Below are 16,797 nucleotides of genomic sequence, written 5' to 3' on the forward strand. Positions count from 1 at the left end.
GAAAGAAACCGTGCTGCTCCAAGGGAGATGGAGTGACCCTGGTCTGAAGGCTGAGGCTCCCACAGGGTGGCACTGTGAGCGCGGCGGTGGATGCAGCAGGGCCGGCTCTGCCTCTTCACACCCATCACTTCTGCACCATCAGGCCTTGGAAAAGCACAAAACTAGTCATTTTAACCCTTCCTACGGCTACAAGCATCGGTTAAGTGCCTGTATCCCTCCTGTAACACCAAGAAAGCATAAACTGAGGGAAGCGATAAGCACAAATGCTCAATACTAAAATTATTCGTAAGCTGTAAATTAGGCTGCGAACCTTATTAGTGTCCTTCATATTTTTGTTAGCAACTGAAGCGTTAATATTGGCTTTTCCTAACTCCAATCTAACTTTAAAAGAACAGAAACAGAGACTCGGCTACATAAAGGTCTTTGCTGCATCAGCAATTTAATTTCAGGCAACAAACCCCCCCGTGCCTTCAGCAAGCTCAGGCGGTGGAAAAGGCGTTATAAAACATTGAGAAAATCCAAGGCCTCCTGATCCGAGGTTAAATTATTTGTTCTTGGTACCATCTGGGAAACCTCCAACAGTTTATTAGTTGCTATTGTTACAGAAAGATCAAATGTTAAGGCATGCCACTGTTAAGCTATAACAAACCGGGAAAGTTGATTCTACCACCGTGAACAGTTACTGGAAAACTCGGAACATGGAAAGGAAAGTCGTGTTGAATGAGACGCATCACAGCCGTATTTCACTTTAATTAGCACTAGCAGGCTCCTTTCTTTCTGGGCACCAGCTTTAGTCCTCAGAGATATACGTCAGACTTTCAAAATCTAACATGGTATTCACGTAGAAAGGGTTTTTTTTTTTTCCCTTCTAATTCTATGCTCCAGTAAGCCAGTAAAGCTACTGGAAACCGCAACCCACAGCACGTGTTTGCTATGTTAAGTGCTACGGGAAGAAAGGCAGAAGTGTTATTTTGTTGAGGAAATTTTGGCATAGAGAATCCAGCACCTGAAATCAACAGTGCATTGCAATTGTACGGTGATGGCAGAGGGAAAAAATTCAAAAACATGAGCTTCTTTATTCTTCTGCTCAAAACGAACACACGCACCCCCTCTGCCACCACGGTGCATCCCACCAGGAGGAAAGCGAGCTCAGGAGCCAGCCAGGGTTTCCCACTGAACCAACCACCACAAAACACACACGTAGAAAAAAAAAAAAAATAAAATCAGACAATTTGGAACATTGTGGAATCCTTAACTAGCTGCTGAGACCTTACAATGGCTTAGAGCAGAGACTATAGTTTGTGCAACCACCACTATAACACACAAGAAATGTGTTTTAATCAGGGGAAAAAAAAAAAAAAAAAGAGATAGGCCAGCTTTGGTTTTGTCATCTGAGGAGCAAGTAACACTTCCCCCAGAGCCAGCAAGAGCAGTTCATATCCCTTCATAACTACTGCCCTGGAGCCGAAATAAATACTGCCTTCCCTGGAGCACATGTAAGCTAGAAAATAAACTCATTACGGACTGAAACAAAGAAGGGGTCATTGAAGGGAAGGTTGTTTTCCCCTGACACTGATGAGAGCTGAGGTACATTCTCCAATTCTCAATTTCAATATGCCACATACATAAAATAAATTCAACTCATTTTAATCTGTGCAATAGGAGTATAAAGAATTTTTAATGTTATTCTTAGAATCGGCTACACATTTAAGTGTACTCCCATCATCAATTATAATTTTCAAATTTAACCTAACGCTCTAATAATCTGTTTTCCGTTTAATACTTAAGTTATTTTTCTGTGGCACTGGAGTCCCAGGCGACCAACGCTGGATATATCAGCACGATCCAGAGGTTACTAATAAATATAGTTGATGCTGGTGGGGAAAAAAAAAACCAAACAAAAACAAAACAAACCTGTCAATACTTGTCTGCTGAATAGTTACACAGAGATGCCTCAAAAATTGAAAGTCAATAGAAAAACTGGGCATAAACCTCACTGAATGAACTGGTACATACTGTTTTGTGTTATTCCGTGTTAGTAACCAGACCAAGAAATCACCAGCCATTGGAACAGTTTCTAATTTTTATCATCTTTTTCGGTGGCATTACTGAGCCAAAACACTGCAAATATAACATTTAATTTCCATATTTTTTAATGCAATTAAGATGTCTAATTCAACTGGTTTTATATTACAGTAGCTGTTCACATAAATAGTACAGATATGCACTGCTCTTGACAGGTACACACTTACAAAAGCAGCTCTCTCGGATTTAGTTTGCTCTCCATGTGGTGGGTTTTGTATGAAAAGCATTCTTGATTTCTAAGCATGGTACAATTTTAATTCTTAATGCGTTAGTACAACAGTGCATTGGAAAAGTACTGAGCTTCTACAAAAAAGCTTTACAATTTTAAAACAGATTTTTTTTTTTTATTATTTAAACAAGCATAGGCAATTCTTATATTTCCACAACAAGATAAATATCCCAATTAAGCTAACAGCTCATCCTACAGCGTGCCATAGTGATGGGGAAAGGGCTAACATTAGTGTTATTTACACAGACATGTCCAATATTAACCCAGTACGAAAATTAAAAGTACGTTCAAATGTGCAATTAAGTTCATATTATTTTTTCAGATAGTTGGATTTCTTGCAAAAAATTCCCCTATGACTCATATACATTTAGCTGGGATGACTTCTCAAAGAACTCCTCGTAAGCACGATCTTGAGGACCAAAAGTTTATTGGACTGGGATGGCACGGGCTGGGGGGGGGGAAAGAACTTAATACTCTTCACAAAGGAAAAAAAAATTAAAAATTTAAGTGGTAAGATGTCTTTGGACAAGTGAAATTTAACACCCAAACTTGAAAGACAAGATCTTGAAAACCCTAATTAAAGAAATTTTGCAAATTTAAAAGCTTGAATTCAGAGAAAACGCTTTCATGAGGGAAGATTCACTCCAAGTCATTACTATACATTGAGGTACCACTCAAAAAGTGGCCATAAAGGAAGTGACTTCTTTGCCCATCACTATCACACTAGCTGCTCGGCCATAATTTCAGATCTCATTTAGACAACACTCTCTCTGTTACCAGAAGCTAAGACGGCTCTGCGACAAATGGGACAAGTGGAATTTTCTGATAACCAGCGATCGATGCAGTGGACATGATACTCGTGCGAACAAGGCAATTTACGGAGCTTGTTGCCTTCCGTGTACTCTGTAATACACACACTACAGGTTTTCAGAGCATCGCTCTCACCAAAATTCCTCATCGCTAGGTTGTCAATTTGTTCTTTGGTGAGTCCTCTTGGTTGGTCATCGTCATCTTCGTTTAGTAGGAAAAATTGTGCTAGGCTAAGGAATGGTAGAGAACCGCTTTCTTCGAATGTGACCGATCCCCTCGTATTCCGACCTTCCCGTCTGGCACCAGATGTTGAGCCACCTTCATTGCCACCTTCATACACCTCCCCTGAGCTAACATCTGTGCTTTCATTGCTTGAAGTACCACCGCCTCCGTTCTGCGGCTCAGAAGCATCCACGTTCTGATTTGGAGTCGGGCCACTAGGATCTGCATCACTATCGCTATACATAAAGTAGCTCAGCTCCCCGAAGCCTGTCATTATCTGCCTTAGCATAGTCTGAATAGCGACTGATGTAGTCTCGCTCAAGCCTGTGTTTAAGATCCTACGGATCGGAATCCTAATGGTACTGACGTAAGTTCTCACTCCAGCCCGTTCTGAACGTGAAAACGTGCGCCTAAACCCTCCTCGTTCGCTTTCGTAGGTGACAGTGTTGTTAGGTGTCTGGGACCTGGACCGAGTTCTGTTGGCTATGCTGTCCCTTTGCCGATACTCTCCCGGACGAACTCTTCTCACCTGAAGATCAAGTACTATGGTAGGAGGCCTCTGACCAGGGGTTGCAGACTCACCGGTGCCATTAGTTTCTGAAGAACCTGCTGCTTGAGGAACAGGCCTTGTTTCAGGGGTTGAAAACAGAACTGCATTTTCACTTGGCATCTCAGTCCCCACTGTATGCTGCCTTAACGTCACATGCTGCCTAGTTCTAGAGCTTCCCTCAGCTTCATTCACTGAGGAGTGGTCAAGTGTTTGAGATGACGTATTGTGATGAGACCTGCGAGGAGCCTCACTCACTGGATTAATAGGTGACCTACTTCTATCAGTCCTAGCCCGCGTTCTCCGCTGTTCTGGACTCCTACTTCTCGCTCTCCTCTGCCCTCTGGGAGGGGAAGCTTCCTCGGTTGTTATCTCCTCCGAAGTGCTCCTCTCTGATCCAGGCTGCCTTACAGATGGCGATTCAGACCTTGGAATTTCAGAGTCACTTTGGCTGTTTTCCAAATCCTCCCCGCTGGAAGGCTCTACAGATGGCTCATTCTCAGTTTCTGGATTTGTGTTCCCATTATTACGGTTGACATTTATTTCCAAACTGAATCTGAAGTCACCACTATTTGGGTTAGTCCGGCTCACAGCTCTCCAAGACTGGTTTCCTCGTTGTCCACTTCGTGTTGTATTTCCAGTCTGTCGGACTGAATTAAGCCAGTCTATTATAGAATCTCCATTTGAAACATCTTCTGCGGACTCTGCACCTGTGAAAAAGACAGGGAACTACCAAAATTAGAGCACTGAGCTAGTTTTGGAGTGAATTTTTCCAAGAACATAATTGCTTAGTTTAACAAGTGACAATTTAGAAGTGCTTAATCCTACCAAGTACTATTGCAGTTTTACACGTAGCTTCACAATTCTTATCTACCAAAGCTCTTTTAAGGGAGCAGGAGTGGACATTTTTCTAATAAGTAGATAGGCTGCAGCCATCACATAATGAACAAGCCATCGAAATAACACGTTTTTTATCATAAGTAAATGGAAAGTCACATTACAGGTGTCATAACACATCAATATTCTTTGTTTTCCTTTCAAAAATTAAGTGATCTATCAATGGCTAAATAGAGAACTAAGTTTGTCCTGACCCTTCACTTGAATAATGGCTTTATAGCAAATCTATTTCACTTAAGAATGAACCCCACTGGTAAGCTCCCAGCGTCCTCCACCAGTCTCTACAGAAGCGTGATAACAAAAGCAATATAGCATCTTCGGAAGGGCAGAATGTTGCATTAAAAAGAGGGATTGCCAAAAGGAAGGAAGCAGACAGGAAGGCAATCTTAAATAAATTTAAAAAAAAAAAAAAAGAAAGAAATCTAAATGAATCTTCATCTTGATGCAAATAACAGATGCGTTATGAGTGAAATCTGTCCCAAACTGACCTCTGCAGCAGATATCAGACATAACGGTCACTTAGTTTTAAAACAAAGCTCACCTTGCACCTGCCTAGGCTTAACTTGTTCCACTCCTGCACTCAAGTTAAGGTCCATATGGGGTGCTAAAGTTAAGAGTTTTCACAAATACTGTATATACCTCTATTCTCATCACTGTTTTGCTGTGGTGGACCTTCTTTAACTTGGTGTAGCCTTCTCAGCAACTCTTCTTCAGTAATTTCACCTTAGAAAATAAGCAAAATTTTCCAAAAATATTTCCAAATCATATGTATGGCAAGCATTATCAAAAGCTTCTAAAGAAGGTACAAGCCACTGCTTGTCTTTTTCTTTTTTTTCCTAATTAAATCCTGCCATAATGAAACTGCCAAACAGGTTGCTAAGGGGAAGTTCCAGACACTTCAGCACCATTGTCCCAAGTAAGCTTTGCTGAAGCTGAAAGATCCAACAGTTTCAACCTATTCAAGATAAATGTGCTTTCTGGTTCTGTAACCTCTGCAATGTATCAGCAATTTTCATCATCCTATACCAATTAAATGGCTGTCCAGAGTAAAATATTTAAGATAACACCTTCACAAGCATGAAAAAAAAAGGTTTAAATTAGTTGAAGTCATGTTTTAAATTAGAACTGGTTTGAATTAGGTATCATCCTATAAAGAATCAATTTAAAGAAGTCAATTGAAAACTGATATAAAAATGCCCGTGCAGACTCTCGCATCAGACTGCTCATCCTAGTTACAAACTCTTAACCTCATCAGCACAAAGTTTTCACACAGATGCTTACGGGAGAATACTTCTCGATCAAAAATGTGTAAGGGTCCACAACTGGAACTGGATCAGCTCTGTGTTTTCCCACCAAGTTGTGTAAACACTAGACTTCTGTATCTGATGAATCCGCACCATCCTAACTACCTCTCCACTAGTCAGGGGATTGCTCAAATTTCAGTATCCACAGATTAGCAAGAAGCTACTTCCTACCATGGAACACAACTGCAGCACACAAACTAAATGGGTGAAATAGTTTCAGGAGAACAGAAAATGACACAAATCACCTACAAGCAATTCTAGAACGATGTACATAAGCAAGCATTACCTACCTGGTGTTCCTAGCAAATTGTTATCTCTCATAAGCCTGTAGTCCTCTTCACTCAGGTTGTTTACAAATTGATAGAAAGCTTCTTCTCGATCCAACCGATCTAGCTGACTCTGACGTTGTGCTTCTGATTGATCAACATTTCCTTTATCACTAGAATCTGAGCTTTCCATCTTGATGAGTGGAAGAGTACCTAAAAAGGAGAAAATAAATCCTTCATCCAGCGTAGTGAAACCTAGCATGAAATTTAGGTATCTTTACCATGTACTACATCCTTCATCGTTAACCTTAAATTTGGCAAGGGGGTAGTAGTTTGCTAATGAAGTTCCAGATAAGGTGCATAACCACAGGGATCACAAATAATTCTCAAAGCACAAACCTCTTCAAGAAATACAAATGAAATTTATGCCCATCATTATCACTCAACAAAGCAGCAGGTACAAACACGTGGAATGCTATCAGCCATAGCCCTTAGTCCATCTTTACATAGTTAACTGTGTCCATGACTATCCGCTTTTTAGCATAAAATATTCCAAATTCTCTAACTGCCTCACAAATCACAAACCATGCCTTACAGTGCCACACAACAGGGCAGTACAAGGTATAAGCAAGCCATCCTTGATCACGCTCTCTAAACGATCATGGGATTAAGTGTCCACCACTTCTTCCTGCCCTGCACTATGGTGAGGAAAGCAGGAACCAATCTAACTTACTGCCTATGAAAAACACCCTCTTCAACATCCAAGTGAATTTTAACAGAATGAAGAAGGCATATAGAAGACATAAGATGCCATGGAATACCATGCGTGCAAGAAAAAAAAAAATCAACCCAGACTATGAGTTTACTCAAAAAAGGAAAAGGGTTTGTAAAATCAACGGTGTAGTTTAATGTCAAGAGAAGAATTTTCTGCAAGTTTCAGCATTTACTGGATTACTGAACTAGAATTTCCAGGACAAAACTCCACAGTGTACACCAGGTGTAACTCCTGCTACAAAGAGCCGTCTTCTTGTATCGTGCATTTTGTAATATAACCTTCTCCTCATATCGTTTTTCATTTGTATGAGATCCTCGACAATGTGTGCATCTCAAAAAAAAAATTATTGATGAACGCCATGTCTACATTTGATAAATATTATAACAAAATATATGCAAATGCAGGAGACATTCTGGCACTACTTGCGTCATGCAAATATATCAAATGAAGTTAAAGTAATAACTAGTTTCCTTAATCACCATCCTCGTTATTCACAACATCAAGAATTTTCCCGTACAACTGGTAGAATCTAGTTACTCAGAGAGGTGATTAGCAAGCTAATCCTCTGCATGCTAAAAAGCTCTGCAATAACATTCCCCATCAGAAAACATTCCTTTCATTTAAACCATACTTCATGTGACATGAAAATACTGGAAGAATAAAGCTTTTCTGCTTCTCACTGGAAAATTTCCAACACTTAGACATCTGTCTAGTGCAAAAAGCATCTTTTTTTGGTTTGTCAGCACAGCTGTCAAGTCAAGACTGCCCACAGTTTACATTAGTGCTTCTCCACAGAAGAGCAGTGCTGCACGATCTCCAGGGGTACTTTATTTCAGCTGCTATTGTGAAAATTAAAGTGCACTGACAACCTTGGTGTGTAACAGTAGAAAATTCCACAGGATAGGACACTCCATTATTGCAGATTATAAAACAGCTACTCCAGCCCTCTTTGTCTTGAATTCTGACGCAGCAGAACTTGTTTCTAAGTTAGTCATATTGAGGCACAAATGACTTGTTGCCACTCAGTAATACAGTACACCCAAGGCTACTGGTATTATTTGGTTCACCAGAGAAATTAGGCTTATTTTTCACCTTTTTATCAGTAAGCAGCAGCAATCCCTAGGATTATGACCATTTCAAATGGAAGCCTATCAGCTTTCTCTGCATTGCTAAATCTCTGGTGCAATCTAAAGACTGCGTGGCCCGTCTGAAGACTTGCATGTGATGTGCTGTCAAATACACCGATAAACAGCCCCATTCACAGCGAGAGTTGTGCAACGGTTTCAGCAGGTATGTTCAACTCTGAAGGGCATACGGATTTCATAACTGAGCCCAGTCAGATCTCAGACACGGATTTCTAACGAGAACATAGCTTGCTTGAAACTCAAACAACTTTTTACAAGCTTTCTGTAGCAGAATTGTGACTCCAAGTTAACTTCACTTAAAGACGTATTCATTCTAGAGAAGATAACAGAAATACAAAGACAGCTGCTTTTAAAAGAATCATCTGAATAAAGCCTGAAGTAGAACGAGAGACTTGCCTTCAAAATAAAACCTTGAAACATGCATTAGTTCTCTGGGGATAAACATCAGGACTCTAACCGGCATTCCCTTTCTTAGGACAACAATGAAACAGAGTTGACAATAAGATTAAGAAAATAAGGGAATGAAATAAGATGCTAAGGGACAGGAATAGCATAAAATTTTGTAAAATACGTTCCCCAAAACGACTGCCATCTTGGCATTTACTGACTTTAAAACATATAGAATGTCTTCATAAAGATGGCAATATTAACATATTTGTAAGCATTAGACTAATTCAACAACAGCTTTTAAAATAGAAAACCGCACTATGCATACAAAGCATGGCATTTGTTTACTGCTTATGCTTTGAAATTTTCCTTTTAGCTGCAAACTCCAGTGCTCGCAGGCACCTTAGCTACATAATGCCGATTTGATTCAAAGTCATTTGCCCATTCCATTTGAGAAGATGAAGGGGCACTCTTGGTCAGGGAAAAAAAAGGAGAGTAAAACAAGTGAAGGTGAGGCGCAGGTGAGATGGGGAGAAACCTCTTTACCAACAGACTGATGTACGCTTCGATACGTGATCCTTTACGAAATGCTCAGAGTAAGTCAAAGTCAGTCTTATTTCCAAGTTTGCTCCTCCATCATCTCATATCTTCCCTCCTAAACCATAAAACCAGCTACTGATCAAGACTGAAAACAGGTTATTGCTAAGAAAAAAGCCTCAGAGGAGGGATCTTCAATTAAGAGTTTAATTTACATTAGGACTATTTCTACTAGTGACAAACTTACTGTATTTTCATATTGCAAGCGACTGTAACAGATAAAACTCGCCCACTGTATCCCAACTTCATGCTGTTTAGCTTCAGCGTCCTAGAAATGCTCTATCTATATGGGATGTTTACATCGATAGAAATACAGATGGCAAAGAAATGCATAAACGCACATCAGCACATCCCTCCCTACCTTACTGTTGACAGCAAATGGGACAATACTCTTCAAACTAGAGCTCCGATATTATAACCAGTAAATGGCAAATAGGATTTCTACCCTAATGCTTCTGTTACTTCCTATCTCTTCACTGTCCACTCAGCTCATTGTCCACATGGTCCATTTTAATCTTCACCTCCCGGCACCACTTCAGAGCACTGCGTTACCAGACTGAACTTACTAGACTATTTAGACTTCTACTGTCTCGACACGACTCCATGGGTCCCACCTGGTTGTACAACAGGATTTCCACAGTGGCAGCTACTACGTCACCTCGCTCCTATTTCAGCATGGCAGAGCGTTGCAGAAATAACTTGAAAACCTGTCCTTCATTCAGGATTCTGCTCTCAGCTCGTATGCTGCAGAAAATTAAGACTGGTTTAAGGAAGCTGAGTACAGTAATGCAGGGAAACCTGATGAGGGAAAACCAACAGGTATACTACTAAGTTACAACAAAATAACCAACACTCGATTATCCAATCAGCAGGTGCGCTTCAACTCTGCCTCTCTTTCTTCCAGTGGTTTAGTTCAACTCAAAGTAAGACTTTGTTCTTATCCAAGCTAAAAATTCAGAATTTCCTTCTTTAGTGTCCTTCCTTGTCGGCACTGAATTGACAAAGGGTGGGGAAGGTCACATCTACGAGCAGGAAGTTCAGATCTGTTGACTATTGCCAACTTCAGCTGAGACATCCAGCAATGACAATCTCTTTATGGGAAAACTAGGCAGAGGGGAAAGGAAATCACCTAAACTTTGCACAAAACAGAATCACAGCTAGAATAAATTATGTTCTCCTTTAAAAAAAAAAAAAAGAAAGAAAGAAATGAAGGAGAAAATTCTTCAGCAGCTGAATATCCAGACACATTAACTGCAGCGAATTCTTAATTGGTGTTCCCATCCTTCCACAAGTCAGCAAAGTATCTTCCCTGCAGTTACGCTTCAGCAGTCTCAGAGATTTCAGAGCACAAATCACTAGCTCTCTCTCCACTGCTGCTCCAGACTGCAGCAGCAAAAACAGAAAGCCCACAAAAGGTATTGTTTGTTACATTCTTTTACTCAAGAGGAAGTAATATTATGCATTTTTGCATAGGAACAATGTAAGAGTACTAGATATTCCTTCAATAATGCAAAGTTATCATTCTTAAGGTACAAGAAATATTTCACATTTTCCCTTATGCCAAGTCGTGTGTAAACTAAATCCAATCAGTCAGGAATTTACTACTGCTTAAAAACAATCCAGTGGGCCAGCAAGCAGTGATAAAATACTTGCATTGTCCATTACCCTCAACAGTAACACCACGTTTCTCCATACTGCTTAGCACTTACGGACTACAGAAAAAGTACTAATGGACCATATGGTACAGTCATAAATCACTAGGCTCTTCCTCCTTCAAAAATGAGTAATGTCTCCTGACATTAGTTTCAAGACACTACCTTAGCTCTGCGTTCATTTTATATTTAAAAAAAACCCACCATAAAATATTAGAACTCTCATTAAACTAGCTAGGTAAAACTTAGAAGATGTGACAAACTCAGAAATCACTCATCTGTAGAGTTAAGAGAAAAAGCAGTATCTTAAAGTTATAATCTTCATTAGATTTATGGGTCAAGTCTCAAATTTAAACAGGAGAAAGATGCTAAATTAGTTAAACTGCAGAAACAATTCATATGCTCACAAGCTAGCTGTGCAACAAAAAATTCCTCTAAAATTCCCCCCATCTAGGTGTAACTGGTATTTCAACCTCACATGAGAATCTGTAGTGCCCTGTATGTTAGGAACATTTCCTGAATTACCTCACGTCCCAGCAACATAATTAATACCTTTGTATAAACAAAAAAGATGATGGCAATATGAATAAGTGTTTCATAGATGTGCTCAGCAGAAGGCTAATTTCTCATTTATGATTCATAACCTCATCTTAATTAGGTACTTCAACCGGTAGAGCACCTTGCTTACTTCCAGCCTTCAGAAATTATCAAACCCTTTGACTAAAAGGAGTGACTCAGTAGTAGAAGCCTTAAATACTTATTTTCTGGTTTGGGTTGTTACGGATTAACTATTTTTTCCTCCTGTGCTTTCACTGAACGTATCGCAAAGACATTTTAGCTCTACAGCAGAAGCACAACACAGCTGTCTGTTCAAAGTGCTTTCCATGAACTCTGACTTGAGCGGCTCTAACATACCATCCCGTCTGGCAGCACCAGCCCCAGCCTCTCCAATTCCATTTCTCAAATGACACAGGAACGGCACTAGAACAGGCAGTTCTGTTACCTCGGGTTCTTGAAGCACAAACAGAACCAACTTCACGTGCACCCCACCTCCCAACTACTAGATTTTCCTAGAAGAATTAAAAGTTGAAAAATAAATTTCCATGCCAGTCAGTATTCAATTTCTCAACGCTCAAAACTAGCAGAAAGTAAGACATAGAAGAAACTATGTTTTCATCTTAAATATTTCATCATTCAAGTCTGCAAGCTCAAAAGCAGAAGCAAATCCTGACTGTCAGCGAATCCTATCATTAAAGGAGAAAGATACCATAAAACAGTGAAATGAAACAGCTATCTATTTGCATTATTCAGGGAGCTTCCTTATGTCAAGTTTGATTATTTTTTTTTCTTTTTGTGCAGGCGCATGAGTTTTCTTTTGCAATCGCAGCAAAGGCTTTGGTAGTCCAGGTACTCATCTACATCTTAGAAACGTTAACAAGTAACAAACTTTTCAAAGGTGCATGATGAATTTTGGATATACTTCCCCCCCCCCCCCCGCTATTCTTGCTTTCCATTGACATTCTAATGAACCACAGATCTACGCTCCTACTAGATTTCCACTAAGCTTACTACATATTTTAAACGCTCAAGAATCCCCTACATCCTCTTTGCCTCAAAAACCATCATGGAATATGTACCACTTTTGGAAAGCTGGAAGAAAATTTTTACTTCGACGAAGTGCTCCGTGTAAATTGCTATAAAATTTAAACGACAGCTTAAGGAGGAGTGTTAAACATCAACTCAGCTATTTCACTACCCCAGTATGTTTCAAAGCAAAGGCCCTAAACCAAGATGCCATTCTGAACATACATTTTAAACAATAGAAAGCAGATGAATACTTCTGCAGAACAGTTGCATAAAAGTTCAACAGAATAAAAAAAAACCACAGGAAAACATTTCAACAGAACCAACTGTTGCGATGAAGAAGAGAAATGCTCTTAGATGTACTATCAACTCCTGAGAAGTCAGAAAGAAGAGAAGAAATCAGGATACAGAATCTCATCAGTCTCCAACAGTCCTACAGCATCTAAGGCAGACAAGCCATCCTACTGTATAAATTCCCAACTCAAAGAGATCTAGTTAAAAAAGGAACAAAACTCACTGCAGTTTTGCAGTGTTATCTTCCACACGAAAGAGTAGAGCTTAGCAATTCCAGAATACTGAGAGCATGTGGAACTCTGAAAGACGGAGCTCTGAAAATAAAATGCAGCAAGAACTGCCAAAATCCAGGGCTTCGCATTTTATCATCTGCACTTACTGAAACAACAACTTCTCACATGCAAGTTGAAAATAAAATTAAGATAGTACTGCCTGTTTCCCCTCAAATTCAGATGATATCACAGACGAGAAAGCTTAGTGTATGCAAGGTGTAACAAGTTTCCAGCACTGAAATGCCATTAAACGATGCTGTTTTCCTCAAAGAGTGAGCTTCCTGCTAGGTCAGCAAGCAGAAGGCCTACTCTGAAGCTCAAAGAAGAAATTATACTTCACTCAAGTAACCAGTGATAGCAGTATAAACAGGATTAACATCCAAGGAAGTTGTACCCACAAAATTACATGATGACCATATTTTGATTTCTGAAGAAACAGAACTTCTGGTTATTGAAAGCACTAAGCCTATCATAATTCACTGAATTTCAATTAAAAAAAGAATAAAACACCTTTGAGTTTACTACCAAATCTCACTGTCTCCACAAAACTGCTGCTAAGACAGATAGTACTGAAAGCAGAAGGCCAATAAAACAATGACAGTCACTACAACCACATCCCACACAGGAATGCCGATACGTGGATTTTTGTTGTTGTTGTTGATGTCTAGTGCCTAACAAATATAGAAGTGGGAAATATAATTAAGTAAAATTTATTTGCATTCAAATAGGTATCTGTAAGACTAGAATTCCATTTCTGATGATACACCAAGGCAGGCAAGCTCAAGCATTTTAAACAAGACTACGTGCGCATACATCTTGCATATTAAAATTAAGAGCCCTCTAAGCAAAGTGTTTTAAAGTTATTAAGAGAAACTGTGCACTGACTTTTCCTACATATTCAATTATCATTAGACAGTTTTATGAGATCATACAACTCTGCAGACCTCCTTGAGTAAGAAGCTGATCTTCAACACCGCACATCAGCAAAAATTATTAACAAGTACCTCGTTAATATAAACCTGAACAGTTTCAAGGAGACACAGGTGTGTGTTTCTTGTGATCTTAATTGGAGCCAAGAACCTGTGCAAAAGCAAAAGGGATCTCTGTGATGCTCCTGGCTATCCCTACTCACCATGCAAAGGTCCTGCTGCACTCTTCAGAAGTCTTGTTTTTGACTTTGCACAAGACCGCCATCAAAATATCTTGAGGACAGAGACACTCACATTTGGTTTTATCCCTTCAAGATTAACTTCTGCAAGCTCAAGAGTTGGTACGCTTTCACTAAGACTGAGATTAAGTCACAAAAACTTGGACAAATACCCAATAATCTTGTTTGGATTCAAATGTTTTAGTGCACAGAAACTGAGCTCTCTACAAAAAAATTCAGAACAGCCTAGTAAAGCGTTAAGCTATAGATGCATTCTACCAACATCAAGGAATTTATTTTGATACATTCCCGTAGATAAGAGGAATAAAGGAACAAGCTAGGCAGGTATAGGCGTTTTAAAAACATTTCCATTTAGGGATCACACTACCCACTCCTCTAAAAATACCAGTATGACAGAAAGAAAAAAGGACAGGTAATGGAGACCAGACATTTTGAACACTGTTTTCCAGTACACCTTGGCACATCTATGAATTCAGTAATACGGAAAATAAATATGATACAGATGACAACCGCTACATGCTTGAAAAATGCTGGTATGGTTATTTCAGTGACAAACATTAGGTAGTCAGAATTGCTGATGAAGAGAACACAGTAGTTGTTATGCTTCAGTGATGTAACATAACAAGAAGCCCTTAATTTTATGGTGTGTGGTGTGTTTTCCCCTTTCCAGGAACAGGCCAGACATAATTCCAAGCTATAATTCTTTTAATTCCAAAATGGTAAACCTGTAGAGGGAATACAGTCAGTTTAAGTGCTAGCTGACCACTCCAACAGAACTAAGCATCTGACTGTTAATTAAGATAATTAACTGCACAAGAAGCAGCCAACTATTTATTTTTTAAAAAAGACTTGACAAGTAACTGCAATTAAAATTCAGGGACAAATTGGTATCAGAGCTTCTTTAGCATTTTGTCAACAATTTACCACTTGAAATTAACCAGTACTGCCAATATGGACAGGGAAAATAAATTTGACGTGTTATGGTACTATTGGGTACAATTAAGTTTGAATTCTTGTTTACAAGCTTCTCTGTATAAAGACTCTATCTTCCTGAAAAACGGTGAAACAAACAAAACTATTATAAAAACAAAATAAAATCTGTACTTTTTTTGCTGTGAAACATTTTGTCAGGCTCCTCCTACTACAATCAAGACACATAAGCCTTAATAACTATGTTATACTACATTATATACTATTATATACAACCTGATGTTGCTCCTCCATTTAAGCAGATCACTTAAAGTAATACATACATCTAGCTGGACTTTACAATGGTTTTGAAACACACTAAACAAACTTAAATGTCAACAAACAATATTAAAAAGGGAAGCAAGAACTTGCACAGGAAACTAAGGTGACAGAGAAAAGATGACAAGATTAATTGGAGTGAAACTAACAGGATAGGAATAGCAAACATCACAGGTTTTAACAGGTCACAAGCTGATCAATACCCTTACAACAGACACAGAGATATGAAGAGCTCCTCTTGCCTGTTTCCCACAACAAGGCTTCTTGTTTCAACTCGGGGGAAGAACAGGCTGAAAACACGGTCCTGAAGAGCTACAGATTCCTTAAGTGGGCACTAAACAGTATGGTGAGGCCCAAGGTAGTGGCTGTAATTCCTCCCCCCACTCCACCCCTCCAAAAAGGGGCTAGATTCAACTCCTCCTCCACCCCAACTAGCTACCCAGAGGGTGAGGGGCCCAGCAGCCCGCCCTGAGTGGGGAGCGCAAACCCTCCCCCAGCTCCGAAGGGAGGAACAGGTTCGCCCCCCTTCGATGGGAGGCCCTGCCACACGCCCCGGGAGAAAGGGGAAAAGTCCCCAGGGTGACAGAGCCCGGCCCATCCCAGGGAAAGGGGGGCCAAGGATCCTCTCAGTGCCCCGGGCACACCCGCGCCCAGACCGCCATCACCGCCCCCAGCTCCATCACGGCACCCCGCTCCGCCTCTGCCGCGGGGCGGTTTCGGCCTCCCGAGCCCCGCGGAGCCCGGAGCCGCCCTATCCTGCCCGGCACCCCGCAGTCCGCACGGCGCGGTCCCGGAGCGAGAGCAGAGGGGCTCCGCGGCCCTCCCGGCGCCGGGCGGGGGCCGCAGCCGCCGCCGCCTCCCCTGGGCCTGGGCCTCTCCCTTCTCCGGGCCATTTTGAGAGTCCGCCTCCGGCCTCGACACTCACCGCCCGCCGCCACCGCCCGCCGTCGCCTCCCCAGCTCTCAGTCCGCTGTTCTCCCAGCTCCTCAGCGGGCTCGGTCCTGACTCTCCCCGCTCCGTCCGTCCCCAAACAGCCGCAGCGTCGCCCTCCCTCTCCTCTCAGGCGGCCATTTTCTGCTCCATTGTTACCAAGGAACGGGGGCCCGGAAGCGGCCGCCGGCAAACGGAAGTGAAGACGCTCGCGCCTCTGCGCAGGCGCCGCCGCCCCCTCGGGGGTGTGTGCGGGGGGGCGGGGGGAGCGCGGCCCAACGAGAGGAGCCTGGAGGACCGAGGGGTAGAGCGGCCCCGGTGCCGGGTGGCGCCGCCATTTTGAAGAGGGGGCAAAGGCCGAGGTCTGTGGCCCGGTGGCGTGGAA

The 16,797-nt window shown here is 41.2% G+C and overlaps 1 protein-coding gene across 2 annotated transcripts; it reads right to left on the reverse strand.

Annotated features, from left to right (window-relative positions):
- Positions 1–566: 566 nt before the first annotated feature.
- RLIM (ring finger protein, LIM domain interacting) lies at positions 567–16,590 on the reverse strand. Of its 2 annotated transcripts, XM_074147515.1 has the most exons (4): positions 16,408–16,590; positions 6,385–6,573; positions 5,430–5,513; positions 567–4,603 (listed from the first exon to the last, which is right to left on the reverse strand). In XM_074147515.1, the coding sequence occupies exons 2-4, from the start codon at positions 6,551–6,553 to the stop codon at positions 3,069–3,071; spliced, it is 1,788 nt and encodes a 595-aa protein (XP_074003616.1). In that variant the 5' UTR covers positions 6,554–6,573; positions 16,408–16,590; the 3' UTR covers positions 567–3,068. The 2 variants fall into 2 exon arrangements, with proteins under 2 accessions (XP_074003616.1, XP_074003617.1); XM_074147516.1 differs by lacking the exon at positions 5,430–5,513 and having other exon boundaries at positions 2,074–4,603; positions 16,408–16,586.
- Positions 16,591–16,797: the final 207 nt, after the last annotated feature.

Source organism: Numenius arquata, chromosome 5 (genome assembly GCF_964106895.1).
Source record: "Numenius arquata chromosome 5, bNumArq3.hap1.1, whole genome shotgun sequence".
NCBI classification, from domain to species: domain Eukaryota; kingdom Metazoa; phylum Chordata; class Aves; order Charadriiformes; family Scolopacidae; genus Numenius; species Numenius arquata.

Excerpts from the sequence above, each read along its gene's own strand:
- RLIM (XM_074147515.1), bottom strand. The coding sequence starts at position 6,553 with ATGGAAAGCTCAGATTCTAGTGATAAAGGAAATGTTGATCAATCAGAA. Across the intron at positions 5,514-6,384 it reads CAATTTGCTAGGAACACCAG|GTGAAATTACTGAAGAAGAG; the intron begins GTAGGTAATGCT and ends TTATTTTCTAAG. Across the intron at positions 4,604-5,429 it reads AAACAGTGATGAGAATAGAG|GTGCAGAGTCCGCAGAAGAT; the intron begins GTATATACAGTA and ends TCTTTTTCACAG.